General features: G+C 53.8%; 1 protein-coding gene across 2 annotated transcripts in view; it reads right to left on the reverse strand.

Annotated features, from left to right (window-relative positions):
• The window catches only part of GRM4 (glutamate metabotropic receptor 4), a 103,917-nt gene extending 91,344 nt beyond the window's left edge, over nucleotides 1-12,573 (reverse strand). For both annotated transcript variants that reach the window (XM_063097235.1, XM_063097234.1), the window contains exon 1: nucleotides 12,055-12,573. In XM_063097235.1, the coding sequence (XP_062953305.1) occupies nucleotides 12,055-12,573 (519 nt within the window). The remainder of the gene's footprint in view (nucleotides 1-12,054) is intronic.
• Nucleotides 12,574-18,047: the final 5,474 nt, after the last annotated feature.

The following is an 18,047-nucleotide window of genomic DNA, read 5'->3' on the forward strand; positions in this document are numbered from 1 at the left end:
AAGCCTTCCCTGACACTCTCACCTCCCATATTATAGACAAGGACACCCAGGCTTGGAGAGATCCAGCAACTCATCCAAAGTCCCACAGCGAGTGCTGGCAGAGCCAGAAGGGGCCCTAAAGTCCACGCTCAACTGTGGACTGTGGTGCCTCCAAATGCAAGTCCAAGAAACCGCCAGGGAGCCTGATCCACACCCAAGAGTCTGGCTTAGCAGGGCTGGCATGGACCCTGGCACCATGTGGAAATCTGTGTTTTAACCAGCCCCAGGGGATGCCAGCAGAGGCAGGTCTGGAAACCAGTGCCCTATGCAGACCATGAAAGCAACGTAGAAGCATCTGGCAGAGATCAGGAGGTACATTCCCTATGAGCATTCAATTCCACTCCTGAGCATGGCCCACACGGAGCTGTCCCCAGATCACAGGGAAACACCTGCAAGGATGTTTGCCAATCCACAAGCACCATCGGGGAACTACTTGAGTGGTCACAACAGAATAACGAATAAGTAAACACACACGGCACAGTCGGACAGTGGAGCACAGTACAGCAAAGGACATGGACAGAGTAGACCACAGAGCAGCGTGACCTGAGCAAAAAAAAGCAAGTCGAGTACGCAAGACACGATCCTATTTTCATCAAGGTTAAAACCCATGAAACAAAACTAAGTATTATTTATGGATATATTTTTTTAAGTGCACAGAAATTAAAAGAATTAAAAACAACACATCCAGGATAGGACAGCCTCCAAAGAGGGAGAGAAGAGAGAAGGACGAGGAGGTGTATGCAGGGAGGTTTGATTATATTTCCAAAGTTTTCTTAAAATGAAAACAAAATTTGACTCTGTGATATAGCAAAACATCGAGGTAACCAGGTGGAGGGGACGAGGTAGTTCATCATATTATTCTCTATAGTTTTCCATATGCTTGAAGTCATTCATTAAAATACACGCATGCCTTGTGAAAGAGAGAAACCCTTTCACATCAGACCCACATGCAGGATGCCACACACTTTCAATCAAATAAAAGGCAGGTTGGGGAAAGCTGAGTGTACCACATTTCCTGCCGAAGCCTCCTCTCAGCACATACCTGCCCCTGGAAGCCACCTCCTCACACAAGCCCCCAACCCCAAATCTCAAATGTCCCTTGACTAGGGTCTCCCAGCTGGATTCATTCCCAGGGCTGAGCATTGCCCTCTCAGTTATGAGGAACACACTGGATATCCTGACAGCTTCCAGAACCTGAGCTTGGAAGGAGGGAGAAGGTTACACTGAGCTCCCGGAGGCCCTGACAGAGGTTAATGCTGCCCCGTCCTCTGCCCTAAACCACAGCCCCGGGAGATAGAAAAGAGGTAAGTGCCTCCTCTCTTCACTCAGCAGCCCTGACAGGAGACACCAGAAGACCCATTAGGGCCCTCTCTGCTCGGCCAGGACATCTCAGCTGTGATGTTTTAAATTCTCCATAGGCCCTGGGGATGGCTGGAGAGCAGGCAGCAGCCTCTGCAGTGCTGGTTCCAGCCTCACTGCCCCTGTGCTGGGCAGGGCTGGGCAGGGCAGCACTCCTCCCGGGTCTCCCTGGGGTGCCTCTCTGCAGACCCCAGGGGGAAACTGAAGCCTGGAGAGGACTGAGGTCCAAGAATGAGGGAATGCAAGGAGGGGACAGGGAGAAGAATCCACCTCCTCCTTACCTGAGCACACTCTACCTCTTTACTGATTCTTGAGCGCCTACTGTGTGCCAGGCACTGTGCTGATCACTGTATGTTGTTCCATTTGATACAACCACCCCACCCATTTTACAGATCTGGAAACGGTTCAGAGAGGGTGACCAGCCAAGGTCAGAGAGGTAGCAGAGCCGGGATTTGAATCCAGACCGTGATTTCCCTTTTTGAAGCAGGTTCACACCCCTTCAACTGGCCTGGTCTCCTCACATCCCTGGGAAATGTGCAGAGCTGGCCTCATCATCCCACAGGCAAGGAAAGCAGAGCCCTGAGCAGTGCCAAGACTCGTCCGAGGCAAGGCCACACTTTCAAGTGGGAATTGGGGCTATGTTGGATGGGGTGGGGGGTGTGGGAGGGTTGGGTGCCCACCAGGAAGTGCTCGGTATCAAGATGCCAAAGGCCATAATCCAGGTGAGTGGCCAGAGTGGGCATGAGGCCAGGGTGGGCCTGGCAAGGAACAGGTGGGCTTGACTGCCACTTCTACCTTCTGCCCTTGACTGCAGGCCACCAGGGATGAGACAGTCTCATGCCACCCAGCGAGAGAGCCCAAAGACAGAGACAGAGAGGAGTCCAAAAGGGACCAGGAGGAAGAGAGAGATGGGGTGGAGGACATGAGAGGGAAACAGAGAAAGCCAGAGTCAAACAGAATGAGCAGGGGACAGAGGGATGTACAGAGATAGGGGGATAAAACTAAAGGTGTCCCTACTCTCCTCCCCCCAACATAGCTGCAGGCCAGGACTCTTGTGATAAATGCCCTGAACCAAGACCAAGAGGCAGGCCTGCGCCTGCATCTCCTCACTTCACCCCAGCCCAGGCCCCCAAGCCATGACAACCATAAAGGTCAACTGGAATATAAAGCAGAGTTTGCCTTCTTTTCATTTCCAACATGTCTGGCTCATAAAAATACTAGTTTAATAAAAAGCACACAGCTCATTCAGAGGTGGGCAGGGGGAGGTACAGTGGGTTTAACCCTGCAGACTGAGGTGAACCCCACCCCCTGCTGCAGCACAGTCCCTGTCGCTCAGGTCGACACCTAGTCCCAAGGCTGTTAGCTCCTCTGATTTGTCTGTTCATCTCTGGGCCAGGCACTGGGGGTTGGGCAGATGTCCAGCCCAGTCCTGCCCTTGACATGCTCATGAGCTGTAAGGAGCCACGAGTGCCACACAAGAGACCACACATGCCCTTGGAGCGTCGGGAAAGTCCTGACGGATTTTGAGTAAGGCCTTGAAGGTGGAGTCCAACTTTGCCCATCAGACATCAGAAAGGTCATTCCACAAGGAGGGCATAGCCCAGGTGAAGGCCCGGAGGCAGGTTTTGGAAAGCACAGAGCATGATCAGGTAAGGAAGAGTGGGGTCAGAGCCTACCTAGTCCAATGCCCTCATTTTACAGAGAGGGCAGTCAATTTACCCAAGGTCACACAGCAAGTCGGCAGCAGAGCCAGGCCCCAAATGCAGGTTCCCGGGCTATGGAGGCTTCACTGGCAAGGGAACCTACAACCCTCCCTCAAGTGGGGAGCCAGAGATCACCCGACCATGCCCCACAGCAGGGCCACCTCACAGTGTGAAGGATGGGAGGACCCCAGGTCGGCAGGTCCCCATACAAGGAAAATCAGGTACAGCCACCAGAGTCATCCCTCTGCCAAATGTCAGCAACCTGCCGCTCTCTGTCACCAAGCTCCCTGTCCCCATGGCTTAGACCACACGCACACACCCGTGAAGCCCCCTTGGGTGCTCTATCAGCAAGAGATGAGAACTAACATCATTAAGCCCTGATGTGCGCCCACCACACCGCCAGCTCCCCACGACACTCTCACCCACACCCTGAAAGGTACATGACTCTGCCCACTGCAGCTGCAATGAGTGAGGTCCACAGATGCTCAGTGATCCTGGGGGGGGCTCTGAACTACCCATCATGTGGCTGCCTGCAAAGCCGATATCCCCGGTCCGCATGCCAGGCACTGCCCTGAGCACTTTCTATGCAGCCCCCACTTAATCCTTACAGTGCCCTGTGATGCTGCTACAGGCATCCCCATTTTACAGGCAAGGAAACTGAGGCACAGAGAGGTCTCTCCCAAGTAATAAATGGCAGAACAGGGGTACTGACCCAGGCCATTGGGCCCCAGGTCCATGATTAATGACTGTGTGTTACTGGCCCTCAGCCTCCCTGTCTGGCTGGTCCTGCCTCTCTCCAGCCTCCAGCACCCAGCTCTGTCCATCCTCAGGCTGAGGTCGGGGGAACAGAGAAATAAATGGGGAGAGGTCTGAAGAGGCACATGAGGGCCTGGGCAGGGGAGGCCATCAAGGTGGGAGCCAAGGAGAAAAAGAGCATTCTCACATGGGCTCTGCCCTTACATCTCCTGCCCCCTCATCTCTGTGGCTTCACAGCGGCTGTTCAGGGACCACTTGCCCACTTTACGGGTGAGAAAACGAGATTCTGAGAGGCCCAATGATTTGCTCAAGGTCACCAGGATTTTGGTGACCTCCCTCCCACGACACTCTTCGCAGCAAGCAGCAGCAGGACATGGGTTTCGGAGGCCCCTCTGTCCTCTTCTCTGTGCTCCCAGGGCTGTCTTGGTCTCCCTCTTGAGTTCCTGGGCCAAATCAATAGCCAGGCACAGTCCTGCCCCACGGCCTTTGCGCTTGCTGTCACTGTACCTAGAACACTCCTCCTCAGATATCCATAAGACAACCATTCAGTTTTCTGCACAAATATCCCCTCTTCAAAAAGGCCATCCCCACCACCCTGTCTAAATTGGCATCCCCTCCCCCCCAGACTCTCTAGCCACTTCTCTGCTGCGTTCTTCTGCAGGGCACTGCTCCCATGACCTGACACGTTATGTGTTGTATTTTTCATTGCCTGCCTTCACTTCAAACGTGGAAGCCCATCGAAGCAAGGCTTCATCTGTTTTGTTCTTGCTTTGCTTTATGACTCACTTAGAAGGGTGGATCTCCACCTGGGTTGCAAATTGGTATCACCTGGGGAGCTGAGGCCCCCCCCATCTCGGACCAATTAAAACTGAATTCCTGGAGTGGGGCCCAGGAGCCAGGATTTTTAATTTTTTTATTTTATTTTCAAGTTGATGCTGCGTTTTTTATTCTATGAACCAGGATTTTTTTAACTCCCCAGCTGATTCCAGTGTGCAGCAGAGGTGGAGAACCTAGCAGTGCCTGGGCATGGAGATATTTAATGCAGATTTGGTGAACGAATGAATGAATGAACGAATGTTTACAGATGGACAAACAGAGGATCTGATGGGAGGGAGGGAGCCAGAAACCAGTAGTTGTGAACTTGAGGCCCCTCTAGACTCAGCTTGCACCTCAGCCCTCCACAGTGCAATAACCTTGCCCAGTGGGCTGTCTGCAGAGCCGTTCTGTAACCCCAGGGTGCTCCTCAGAAGAAGTGGATTGAGAGGGCTGCAGGGTGGGTGGCAGCGCTCCCCGGAGAAGCCAGGTCAAACCAGAACACCAAGGACGACTCAGAGCATCTGGTCCAGTGGCCAACCCAGCCTCCTAGCAGGTGTTCCAAATACCGATCCTAACTCCACAGTCTCATCAGCCTGCTGAGATCCAGAAATCAAATGCTCCCACAAACTCAAACTCCCCAAGTAACTGTGATGTGCTGCCAGGCTTGAGAACTACTGGAGTAACCTTCTACCTCCCTGGCCCCAATCCACAGGGCACAGAGAGAGGTTGTGGAGCAGCTATGGAAGTGGGCAGGGCTGGGGGGCTCAGCTTCCCCTCAGGGCTGCTGCTGTGTTTGTGCCATCTGCCCCTCCTCCTGCCTCCCCTCCCCTCTCTATTCTTGCTCAGGCCCGGTCCTGGTCTCAAGGTTCCCTTTCCAGACTCTCACCACGGGGACCCTGAGGTTTGGGGGAAAGAGAGTTGTTAAAACAGCAGAGGGCTGTGTGGTCCTCCCCTCCAGAGAACAGCCCCTGACAGTCACCCTCAGGAAGACCTGCTTCCAACATCTCTTCCTCTCCTTCCCCACCCCCTCAGTTGCCCAGCCCCTCACAAGCATGCCAGCATCTATCAAAAGCTGTTCTGGTAACACCAGTGACCTCTAAGCTCCTACTAAGAGCTCTACGCACATATCATTTCTGCTAGGTTTGTACCATCATACCCATTTCACAGATGAGTAAACTGAGCCTCAGAGAGGCTGTGCCCTGAGCAAGCACCAGGCCAGATGTCAAACCCATGCCTATCTGATGCTCAAGAAACAGGAGAACAAATGAGTGAGAGTGTAGATTCGGGGCCAGACAGGCCGGGTCCACATTCAGGCCCCACCACTCACTCGCTGTGTGACCTCGGACAAGTTGCTTGGCTTCTTTGTACCTCAGTTCTTAGTTCTGTAAAATGAGGATAAAAATTGTACACCTTCCCCTGGGAGCTGTGAGGACAGAGTCTGGCACAGGGGAAGCGCCATGTAAATGTTGTAATTATTCCAACTCAGTCACCTCTTAGAGTTAGTCCCTCATTCACCCCCCACCCCACGTTTACTGAGCAAGCCCTTCTTGAACAGTTCTCTAATAACATCCTAAACTGCTACATGGCGATGCCCTTTAACAAGGAACAAAGCTTTAGGTAAAAGGAATTCTGTAAGTTAGAGAGGACCTAGAAAACGTATTTTGGGGAGGAAGCACATCCAGTTGGCCCAGGGGTCACCAAAGTGGTGGGCTCAGGCTTGACCCAACAGTAAGGTAGGCCCAGCTACACCCCTGCCCACCGCAGCCCTGCTGTTGCTGCAGACATGGGACTGCAGACGCCTCTCTCCCATTCCCCATCCCTCCAGGAGTCCACTCAGCCAAGATTTGCTGATGGCCTGTTGCAGGCCTGGCATCAGCTGGGAGTCCTATAGGTGGAGCTCAGAGTCCAGCCGGTGCCAGCGCTGTCTCTCTGTCTCACCTACTCAATCCTGTGGTTGCAGCTTGACAGTGGCCCTAGACAATACATAAGTGAATGGGCGTGGCTGTGTTCCCATATAACTTTATTTATGGACACTGAAATTTGAATTTCATAATTTTTCCTTGTCATGACATATTATTTTTCTTTTGATTTTTTCCAACCATTTAAAACACAAAGATCTTTCTTAGCTCATGGACTGTACAAAAACAGGAGGCAGGCCAGACTTGGCTCCTGGGCTAGAGAAGCCAACATCAAGCAGGAAAAGAAATATGTCCATGAATGCGACTGTGAAGAGGGCCATGAGGGGAAAAAACAGGGAAAGGAGATAGGATAACTGGGACAGGTAGCTTCCCCGAAGAGTGGCCACTTAAGCTTAAGGCTGAATGAGAACAATCCAGCTTCAAAGAGTTGGAGAAGATTCCAGACAGAGGGACAGCAGGTGCAAAGGCCTTGCAGCTGATGAACAGCATAGTGTCTTCAAGGAACATAAAGAAAACAGTATGACTGAAGTGGGGTGAGCCCAGAGTGACAAAGGGACATACATGGTCAGGGTATCAGGGAGCACAGCACCTCTCAGATAGGCAAAGAGTTTGCATCTTAATATAAGAGCAGCAGGAAGCCAATAAAAGGTTTAAGCAGGGCGGTGAGCAGAATTCATTTGGATTCTAGAAAGATCTTTCCAGCCGCTGAGCAAAGGTTTGGGTGTGAAGAGCCTGTTTGTAAGCGGAGAGAAAGGAGAGGAGGCGTCCGCAATGGAGGCCTCCGGCTGAGGCCACAGGGGTTGGAGGGGTGAGGCATGGCCATGTCCAGTTAGAGTTCTAGAAGTACAGCCTGCAGGGTTGACTGACAGGTAGAAAGACAGTGCTCAAAACACCTCCAAGTTCTTTGGCCTGGGAGCTGGGAGGACAGAGCTGCCTTCGAGGGAGATGGGCTGGCTGTGGGAGGGTGGGTAGATGCTAGTCTCTAAAGTTCCCCCTTGCTTGTGCAGGAAAACACTCAGAAAACACAAAAGCCAAATCCTCAACAGAACATCTTGTGTTATCAAAGCCACAAAGTTTCCCCAGGAGCCCTGGGCTAGGAGCTGAGGGCCACACCCTCAGACCCTGCTCTAGAACCAGTCATGAGCCCTTAAGGCACTTAGAGCCCACATGGGAAGAACTCACACAGCCAGGCTGGGGGAGGTGCATAGAGGTGCCCTCCCTCCACTTCCCCCTCCCACATCCGCCTGTGTGGCAGCAGGAAAACTCTCCTCATCTCAAAGTATGTTGGCCGTTCAGTCTCAACACTGAGGGTGGAGCTGGTGGCAGGAAGACGCAACTAGCCCAGCAGATGGTGGGGAACTCTCTGGGATCAGCCTCAAAGGTCACCGTCTGTCACTGCCCACCTGTTCTATCCTCTTCCGCATCAGCAGAGTCTCTCATGCTGACTTAAGGCCCAGCTACAAGCTGTGCGATGACATTTCCTGTGGGCTGACTGCGTGCCAGGCACCGTGCTGGGCCTTTCTCTTAACTCTTAATCCCCACACCTATGAGGCTGAGACCATTATCATCGTGTTTTACAAAGGAGGAAACTGAGGCAGAGACAGGTTAAGCAGTTTGCCAAGGTGGTCAGGCCCCAAGATGTCTGGCTCCAGAGTCCAAATCCTTCCCCACCACGCTATGCAGCCTCCCCTTCTCTAAGCCTCAGTTTTCTCCATTGCAAAATGAATGAGCGGTTTCTCTGAGCTCTTAGGTTCCAGAATTTGGAAACTGCTTCCTTTCAAGGGCCTGCAGTCTGTTTCTTCTCTCCCCAACAATTGGCTCATTCACACTATGGTGTAAATGACTAACATGGTAAGTAGAGGTGAGGTAACTCAGACGGAGCAGATTCAAGCCCAGGCCTGCCTGGCTCCAGAATCAGGGCTGCCCCCACAACACAGCATTCTACAGGCCACATCCTCTAGGACCCACTCCAAAAGGTATTTTTTATACCCATCAATACTCCCTGTTCTGGGAGGTTGAGCCAAAATGAGGATGAAGGAAGGTGTGGGAACAGAGTGGTCAGGGATATAAGCTGTCAGACCTATGAATTCCCACAGTCAGGGCTTCTGGTCCCCAAAGAAGGCCTGGGTTCGAGTCTCACTTCCCTTTATTTGAGCAGTCTGGAAAGAGCCAGACCTGGGAGCAGGGGACCCAGCTTCCAGACATTCACTGTCACTTAGCCAGGGCTCAGCCTCCACATCTGCAGGATGGAGAGTTGGCCGCTTCCAGCTCTGACACTGGTGAGTTTTGCTCACACCCTGGCCCTGACTGTACCCCATTAGCATTCTTCAGGGAGGAAATCACCCCCAAGTGCCTCCAAACCCAGAGCTCCTCTCTGAGTTGGGCACCAGAGATCCACCTCTGGGAGGAAGGAAAGCTATAATCATAGCCTCTGGTGCCAAGTTCCCAGCAGGCCATGTTAATCTCCCCATCATTGTCATCAGGCAGCAGGGCTAGGGCTGCAGTGGTGCTCTTTGAAATAGACACCTGACAGCGCAGGTCTCCTCCCCCCAGGAGCCCCTCCTTCTCTCTCTCCATCCTGAGGCTCCTGCTCCTAACCTCCCTCCCCAAAGTTCAATCTTTTTGCCTCTGTAAATGGCTTTTAAGTTTCTCACCCAGCCTCTAATTTCTATCAGTTTAATTATTGAGAAACCTCTTGTCGCCAGCCTGGAACATTAGCGCTGTTAAAAGGGACCCAGGGAATGCAGACCACAGCCGTCTAGCTCCCTCTGGCTCTCCTCCCCCCCACCCTTTCCTTTCCCAGCACGCCCTACTCTGTCCCTATTCCTTCTCCACTCCCCAGGCCTCCACCTTCCATCACATGTCACACTGTGTAACCTGAGGGGCTCCTGACCCCTGCCCCAACCCACTCCATCCCTGTGATCTGAGGAGGCACAGATCAAACTGAGGCCACAATATGTTCATATTTGATCAGATGGACAGAGGACAGGAGCACCATGAGCCCCTGGGCTGGGAAGGCACTTTGGCCCCATGCCCCTCACCCCACCCCAGACCTTCCCCATCCGGAGAGAAGTGAACACAAGTCACAGCTAACTCCCCTATACGGGGCACTGAGTTCCTCACCCCAAAACATCTGTGTTCCCAAGAACACGCTTTGAGATCTAACACTGAGAGTGACCATTCTTTGAGCTTCTGCCCTGTGCCAAGTGATGGGCACCTCTCAGCAACTCTGAGCCTCTCCACCTGCCAATAAAGTGGGCATTCACTCCCCTCTGGAAGATGGGAGAAGGGACGCTCATTGGTGTCATAGCTCCGAGGGCTGAATCAGGCTGTTTCAGCATCTTTGAAAAAGGCCCAGAGTCACAAAAGGTGTTTAGTAAAAAGCTCAAATAAGGAGAATGCAGCAGCCCCACCTGTGGCGTGGTCTTTCTGGAGGCTGGGGTCTGTGCCCCACTCTAACAGGCTGACAAGGAGTCCAGGGCTTGTCCCCTCTGCTGGATGGCCCAGGCTGCTCTCCTCCCAGGCCTGGACTGAAGTGATGACTCAGCTGGCCGAGCCATCATGGGGCCCTGGCCTGGGACAGCCCAGCCCAGACCCTCATATCCTCTGGTCTCCACTCCTCACTGCAAAATTGGGTGGGTGAGTGGACTGGACCAGGCTACCTATTCCCAAACCATCCCAGCAAGGAACCTCAAAGACGACTGGGAGCAGCACAGCACCCCTAGGATTGTTCAAATTGTCTACTGCAAGGGCAAAATTTCCTTCAAGTCTTCTGCTTCATATTAAACTGCATATGAATTTTGCAATATTCAAAATGCATTCATTTGTTTTAAAATTAAAATTGTGTTTTCATCCAGATCACTGAGTAAAACCAACATTCCAGGAAAAGGCCCATACTCGAGGCACACCAGGGACACTTGTGATGGCTGTGTCCATGGGTGGGGGCACACATGCTCTTCAGTAGGGAGAAGCCCCAGAGCAACCGATGGCTAAATCCTGCAGGGCCCAGACACTGTGACAAGATGACTCTAGCCTCCTTCCTCTCCCACCCCCCACCAGCTTCCTTACCTCCACCACCACCTCCCCTAATCCCTCACGCCCACCCCCTCCCCCAACACACAGACCTTCCTCACCATCCATCCCCACTTCCACCCCAGCCCCCCAGATACACCCCCAAGTACTGACGCATCATTAAGAGTTCAGCAAATGGGTTCCAGAAAGGGTCCAGGTAAGGGGGGTCCAGTCTCAGCTCTTCCTACTCTGCGTAGTGCCAAACAGCCTCAGTCCTCTCCCTGACTCTGTACACTTGGAAGAGAGAGGGGACTACCTCCAGAGGCCCAGCATCTGACACCAGTGTGAGAAAGAGACCCAGTGCCCTCCTCTGTGTCCCTTTCTCTTTCCTCTACTCATTCTCCTCCCCCAACACACACGCACAAGCATGCACAAACATGCACATGCACACGCACAAGTGCACACACACAGAGCAAACAAGGCAGGCTCCAAGAGAGAAGCGGGCACATAATTATTGGTAAAATGCTTGTAATGTTTTTCTCTCTACCCAGTAGCTTTCAGTTGTTTTAGCAGCTTAGCGAAGCACTTGGCTCCAATTGAATTGCAAATCAGCAGCTCTTGCCCCAGGAAGAGAGGAAGGGAGGCGGCAAGGAGGGGGCAGGGAAGGATTCCAGAAGGAAAGGGAGAAAGGTATGCAAGGAGGAAGTCCAGAAGGAAAGAAACAGAGAGGTAAGCTTGGTTCAGGGCCCAGGGCACGAGAAACAGGGACCGCCTGCTCCCTCCAGGCCTCAGTCTTCCCGTCTTCATCTGCGTTCTCTGCAGGCTGAGGAGCCCCACATCCCAGCCAGAAACAAGGACACATTCTCTAACCATAATCCTGGGGTGAGGTGGGAGGGCCACACGGAGGCTTCTTCAACTACCCAGAAGGAAAATACATCTTTCTTGGGATTTGCAATTATTTCTTGGGAAAACAATGTCAAAACAAAAGTCTTATTTTTCTCCCTGGCAATTTCCAAGATTCACGTTTCTGTTCTTTTTATCTGCATGTCTGCCTTTCTGCCCATCCACTTATCTTTTTACCCGCCTGTCTGCCTGTCTCCTCCTCCTTTCTGTAGCTCTCCAGCCCTCCACTCCCTGGAGAGAGGAGTGAGGTTGATCCTGGAGCTCCCGGAAGCAGGTGCTGCTTCAGCACCATGGTCAGCAGTGCTGAGCTGGGTCCTTCCCAACACCTTCATTCTGCTGTGCCTATCCTGGGACCATAGGAGGACACACTGAAACCAGGAAGAACTGCCCCCAAATTCTCCGACACTGCTCTGAGGAAAAAACTCTCTTCAAGCCAGGAAGAGAAGAGGAGAAAGGAGCTGGCCATCCTGGCCAGGCACTCTAGGGTGTGGAGGGCTGGGGGCTGTCGGTGGCAGAACACCTCTGGGGCCTACCAGCCAGGCACTAACCTTAAAGAGGCGCAGGATGTTGGCTACCATGATGGAGACCGAGCTCCCTGAAGCACCGATGACACCCACCACGCGTTCAGGTTTGGTGATGATGGGTGGGCCGCCACTGCCACAGCGGACCTCGGTGCCATCCTTCTCAATGAGCGCCTGCACAAAGGTCAGTGACTGCTCGAGGGCATGGGTGTCCCTGGAGCAGGTGTCCAGAATGCGGGCGCCCAGTGTGATGTTGGGCAGCAGGTCCGGGTCATTGTTGATGCGATCCAGAGCAAAGAGCATGGCCTCCAGCCGGTGGATGCCCTTTTCCTTCTTCAGTTCTCCACAGGCCTTGCCCTCTGAGCCCCGGCCATGCACCGGGAACAGGCCTCCCAATGTGATGTCCCCATCTATGCGGATGGAATTCATGTGGGGGTGGCCCTTGGGCTTCCCCAGGGAGGAAGGTACCCAGGGGCCGTAGAGGCTGAGGAGCAGGTAAAGGGGCAGCCGGGCCCACCAGCAGCCCCAGCCTCTCTTCCCAGGCATCTCGAAAGACCCTAGAGACCCATGAATGGCAGGCCCCACTCCTAGCCTTGGCAGGCGCCTGGCCCCACAGCCTGGGTGAGCACGGGCAGGGCAGCTTCAGCAACAGGGTGGCCGGGGACAGCCAGCAGGGTGGCCCATGCTGGTGCTTCCTCCCACCTCCTCCTCGTCACTTGGCTGATGCTCAGCTGCCTGCAAAGCCCAGGCCCACAGACAGCAGGGAGAGGCCTGGGTTGCAGGAAGGCTCTGATCCTCGTCCCCACGTCCTGCAGGACTGTTCTCCGTGGATGACTGTGGAAAAGGAAGCGTGCTCCTTGCTTGGCGTATCTTGGCATCAAGGAGGAAACAGCTCCAATCCTCTCCTCCTACCAAGCTTAGAAAGGGGAGAGAGAGGGAGAGAGAGAGAGAGAGAATCAAACAGAGCCCAGAGAAGACATTAGCTATTCTGATCTCTCATCAGAAGCCTGAGAGGAGATGCTGGAGGTTACCGCCAACAACTCCATAAATCTCCTGAAGTTGGTTTCCTCCCAGCTGCGCCTCAACTCTGGTTGAAATGGGAGAGCCTGAGGCAGAAATTAGGTCACGTCTGAAGACTTCCTAAGGCCTGTACCCGCTGCCCTCAGAAGCTCGGGCAGCAGAGAGCACACTGCCCAGGATCAGCCTCGAGCTGGCTTGGGAGGAAGAGAGGCCTTCCTCAACATAGCCCCACGAAGCAGGAGCAAGAAACCAGCCCCGCCAGGCCCAACCCCATTACAGAGATGAGGAAACTGAGGACCAGGGCAAGAGAGCCCGTTGGCCAAGTCACATCAGGAGCAAGCCGCAGAATGCCGACCAGAATCGGGCTTTCCAGCTCCCAGCTCTGGAACCAGAGACACTTTGGCTCTTTGGGGATTCAGAGGCGAGGAAGCCAACAAGGCCCCCTCGAGAGGAAATGAGCCCAGGGGGCTGCTCACTCTGAAGGCCAAGTGAAGGCCGAGAGGCTGGCTGCAGGGGTTCTGGGACCTCATCCTGAATAAGGGAGCACGAGGTGGGCCCTCGACGTGCACATTTCCACCGCAGCTGCACAGCCACCCTAGGCAGGGGGAGGCCCAGCGCCCCCTAAAGAGAAGCAAGCCTCCTTTTTGCTAGCTCGTCCTCCCTCTTCTTCCTCTTTCTGACTTTATCTCTCAATTTCTCCATTGCTCTTTCTCCTCCCCCCATTTCCTCCCTCCGAGAGTGGGGCTCAGGTTACGGCCTGAGCTACAGCACATTATTATGATCATCATCATTATTATTGTGGTTGTGATTAAATATTTATCTGCAAGGGTAGAGGAGAGAATACCAACTCTTCCTCATTCTCACTGCTAATTTGGGCTAATTTCCCCGGGGGTTCCTTCCCTCACCCCAGCCTCCCGCTCAAAGCCAGCAACCTCCACTTAGAGGCCACAGGGAGAAGGGCTGGAAGCTGAGTCAGGGCTCGGCTGGGGGGCTGACCCCAAGGCCCACCTCCCCAGGGGTTTGTCAAATGAAGACGAGCAAGCCACTTGTCCATTCTGTGCCTCAGTTTCCCAGGAAGTTGGGAGAGGAGCTTGTGTCTGATTGTGAAGTTTCCACCAGATGTGGTGCCTCCATCAAAGCCAAGCAGTGGTCTCAGAGCCATCCCTCCCCCACCTGTTGTTTCCGCCCCCCCCCCAGGCCCTGACTGCCCCAGTTCTAGGCCAAGGGGAGGGAAGGAGAGGGTGTGGCACCCCAGAGTCCAGCCTCAGCTCTTGGGCTTCTCTGGCCTCTGGACCCTCACCTCACATCCCATCCCCTCATCAAAATGGTCCCTCCACATCAGCCCCTCAGAGGCTAAGAATGTGGCTACTTATCCTCCTTAGCCCCATTCTGCAGGTGAACTGATAGCCCAGAGGCATCACATAACTCTTCCAAAATCATGCAGCAAAACCAGCCCCAGTTACACTGAGGGAGCCCCGGGGAAGCCCACATAAAGTTGCATAATACCACCCTCTCCCCCCTGAAGCCAGGATCCAGTGACCTAGGGCTGGGGACCAGGGCCAGTGCTTTGGGGGAAGGCTTAAGAGCTGGTAAAACAGATGGGCAGAGAGGTGCTACACCTATATGGAGCTGTTATCATCATTCACACCTTAATTTGAATGAGTTTATCAGATCTCTTTCCCAGATGGTCATGGGAGTGAGAGGACGTGGGGGTACGAGTTGCTGGTGCCAGCACCAGCAATTCAGAGAAGAGAAACCAGCGAAGCCATCAACAAATCTCACAGTTCTGTTACTGCCCTGCTGGAGGCAAGGCACATCCCTCCAGTCCTCAATTTCAAAATCTGTAAAATGGGTGGGTTGGAGTAAAATCCAGCCCAGGTGCCATACTGCCCTTGCAGGCATACTTTCAGTTGTCGCAATAATGGGGGAGTGTCACCCACTAGCCATGGAGAAGCTATGACAGCATACTGCTGTGTGCCAGACACTGTTCCAAGTGCCTTACTTACATTTTCTCATGCAACCCTCACATCCCTATGAGCTTGGTGGTATTTTCATCCCTATATTACACTTGAAGAAACCGAGGCACCAGGTGCTTAAGTGACATATAGCCCAGGGACATAGAGCTCCTGCAGGCTGGACCAGACAATCTCTCAGGCCTTGTCAGTTCTAACATACTGTGAGTTCATGATTGGTTTCCACAAATTTCAAAAGGAGGGATTTGGGGCACCATGACAGACTGTGTGCAGAGGCTACAATGGGGCAGACTCAGGCTGGAAGACCAATGCACAGCAGCTTCTGACAGTCAGGCCCTGATCAGGCTTCCAGATCCTTTGCGAGGGCTCAATGCTGGCTTCTCCTTGAGGCCTGAGCTGTCTGTGCTAAGCAGTGTGCAAGTACACACAGATTCACATGAACGCGTGCACTCACGGAAAGACAGAGGGAGGCCATGTGGGTAAGGAGACCATGGAGAGGACAAAGGCAAATGCCTGCAGAATTAGAATCAAGAGACCTGAGCCCCAGGGCCTTCCCCAAGCTGTTCAGACTCCCCACAGGGCCTTCCTCCCCTCGGACTGGGACTCCTCCCCTTCAGCCCCCCAACCACAGCGGATCCAACCCCACCCCTCAGCCCTGCCAGGCCTGCCTTTTCTAAGCTTCTCCAAAGAGCTGGGCAAACCACCGCCTCTTTCAGCCTCCCCTCCTTCCTTTGATCGTGTAGCAGGAACAAGGTAAAAGTAAAAATACCCGTGAGTGAAAGGAGCCACCAAGAGCAGAGGCTGCGGTGGGGAGAGAGGCAGCGAGGCGAGGCTCCCTTCCCCCACCAGCCTGCCTCCACCTGCAGAGGCAGTGGGAGCTGGGAGGGAGGCTTGGAGGGGGGTCCTTCTTTGAAGTCCTTTCCCCAGTCCTCAGACACCCCCAATTCCAAAACAGCCAGGAAAGCTCATATCTGGGACAGTTGGGGAAGCCCTCCCAGAGGAAATAGCCAGTGTGCCCGCAGGTCCAGGCCAGTGTGCCCCGCCCTCCTCAGGTGGGTCTCTTCTCCCTTTTCCTTTCTTTCCCACCCCCAATCTCTCTCCTCTTCTTCTCTGGCCCGTGCTTTCCCCTCCCTCTCTGGCCTCTGCTAGATTCTTTGGCTCCATGGGAGGACAGAGCTGGGCACAGAGGGATGAGGACTGTGAGGGAGCAGGGATGAGGAGCAGAGGGAAGAGGCTGGCCAACTCCACACAGCATAGTTCACAAGCCAACAGCATTTTCCAGAACAGTCTCTCCACTGAACAGGGCTGTGAGGGGAGCTGGGGGGACAGTTGCAGGCTACCCCACTACAGCCCAGATGGGGGAACAGGGGGGCGTCCCCACCCATCCCAGCTGAGGGCCTTTCTGATACGAGGGCTTGCATAGAGGGACTCCCAGAACCTCCCTCAGTGACCACTTGTAAGTCTTAACAAGCAGGAGCTTTATGTTTTTCTGACTTCAATCCTTCCCTCTGCAACCAGAGCCAGAGCCAGAAAGAACCATAAACCACAAACCACAAAACAACCAGATCCAAAGAGAACTACCGTGATTTACTAAACCCCCAATTATTTTTCACTGAGCTTCTTTTTATTCTCTGAAAACTAAGGAAATAGAACAAAACCCAAACACCAGAATAAAAGGCAAATAAATAGAGGGAACAACCTTGTACTTTGCTCCCAAGGATCAGGGCCAGAGCCAGAGCCACTCACTCCTGCTTTTGGTCCTCTGAGGGTCATTTCCCACAGGAGAGAGGCTTGGGGATGCTCAGGCCCTTGGCCCTGCACAGGCCGGCCCCCTGGGGTTCAGTGAGGACAGCCAGGCCAAGAGCCCTCCTGGAGTCTTGCCTCCAGTCTAAGCTCTCAGCCTTCTCCGCGTCCCCGCCACCACCACTTTCATCTCTATTGCCCTTTGCCTCCGCTGGGCCCGGCCCAGGTGCTCTGAAACGCTCTGGGAATCATGAATGGATATGTGGGGTCTTTTTGGAATCTCCTGAGCTGTTTAGGTGCCTCATCACCCACATCTCCCACCTCCCCAGAAGGGGGGCCTACAGCGCCACTCCCCCAAAGGGGAAAATGAGGGAGAATTGGAGACCTCTCCCACCCCCCGCCCTGCCTCTGCGTACCCCCACTGGCTGGGCAGAGTATGGTCTGCTGGATGGTCTCCTCCCAAGTGGACAGGGCCTGGCCCCAGGAAGCAGGTCGTCAGAAGCCGCACCCCACCCCAGCTGCACAGCGAGACAGCCCAGGTTGGGCTCCACCTGTATGACTCCTGGTCCACGAGGAAAGAGGATGACTAGAAGGCCGGCCCGTGGCTCACTTGAGAGAGTGCGGTGCTGATAACACCAAGGCCACGCGTTCAGATCCTATATAGGGATGGCCGGTTGGCTCACTGGCTGAGCGTGGTGCTGACAACACCAAGCCAAGGGTTAAGATCCCTTTACTGGTCATCTTAAAAAAAAAAAAAAAGAAAGAAAGAGGATGACTAGTTAGCTCCCCCAAATCCCAGCAGCACAACCACCTCCCCATGTGGACCTCACGAACCGAGGGGACTGTGCTGCGCTCACCATGACTCTGCATCCCAGCACAGCACAGCATCTGTGTCCCCGCTGGGGCTCATGAAAGAGCGTGAATGAGATGTGAGTTGAATGGTTCCTGGGCCTCTCTCCCAGGTAATCTATTTCTGTACTTACAGGACCCTTCTACAGACAATTCTTGAACCTCGGGAATGATTCTAATGGTGGAATTTGGGGCATAGTTTCAGGCAGGTAAATTAAGGATTGATTGGGCTACTCAGAGACATCTTGGAACCTTCAAACCACCCCAGGCTGGCCAGGATTTATCCTGCCTAAAGAGCAGCTCTGCTCCCAGGCACTCACCCAAGGCAGCCTAAAAGCAAGGAGGAGAGCACCATGGGGGTCTGGCCCCAACGCCTCCTTCCCTTCACTTTTCCCTGAGCTGCTCCAGCTCATATCCTGGACCCATCCCTCCAAG

This window comes from Cynocephalus volans, chromosome 5 (assembly GCF_027409185.1).
Source record: "Cynocephalus volans isolate mCynVol1 chromosome 5, mCynVol1.pri, whole genome shotgun sequence".
NCBI lineage: Eukaryota > Metazoa > Chordata > Mammalia > Dermoptera > Cynocephalidae > Cynocephalus > Cynocephalus volans.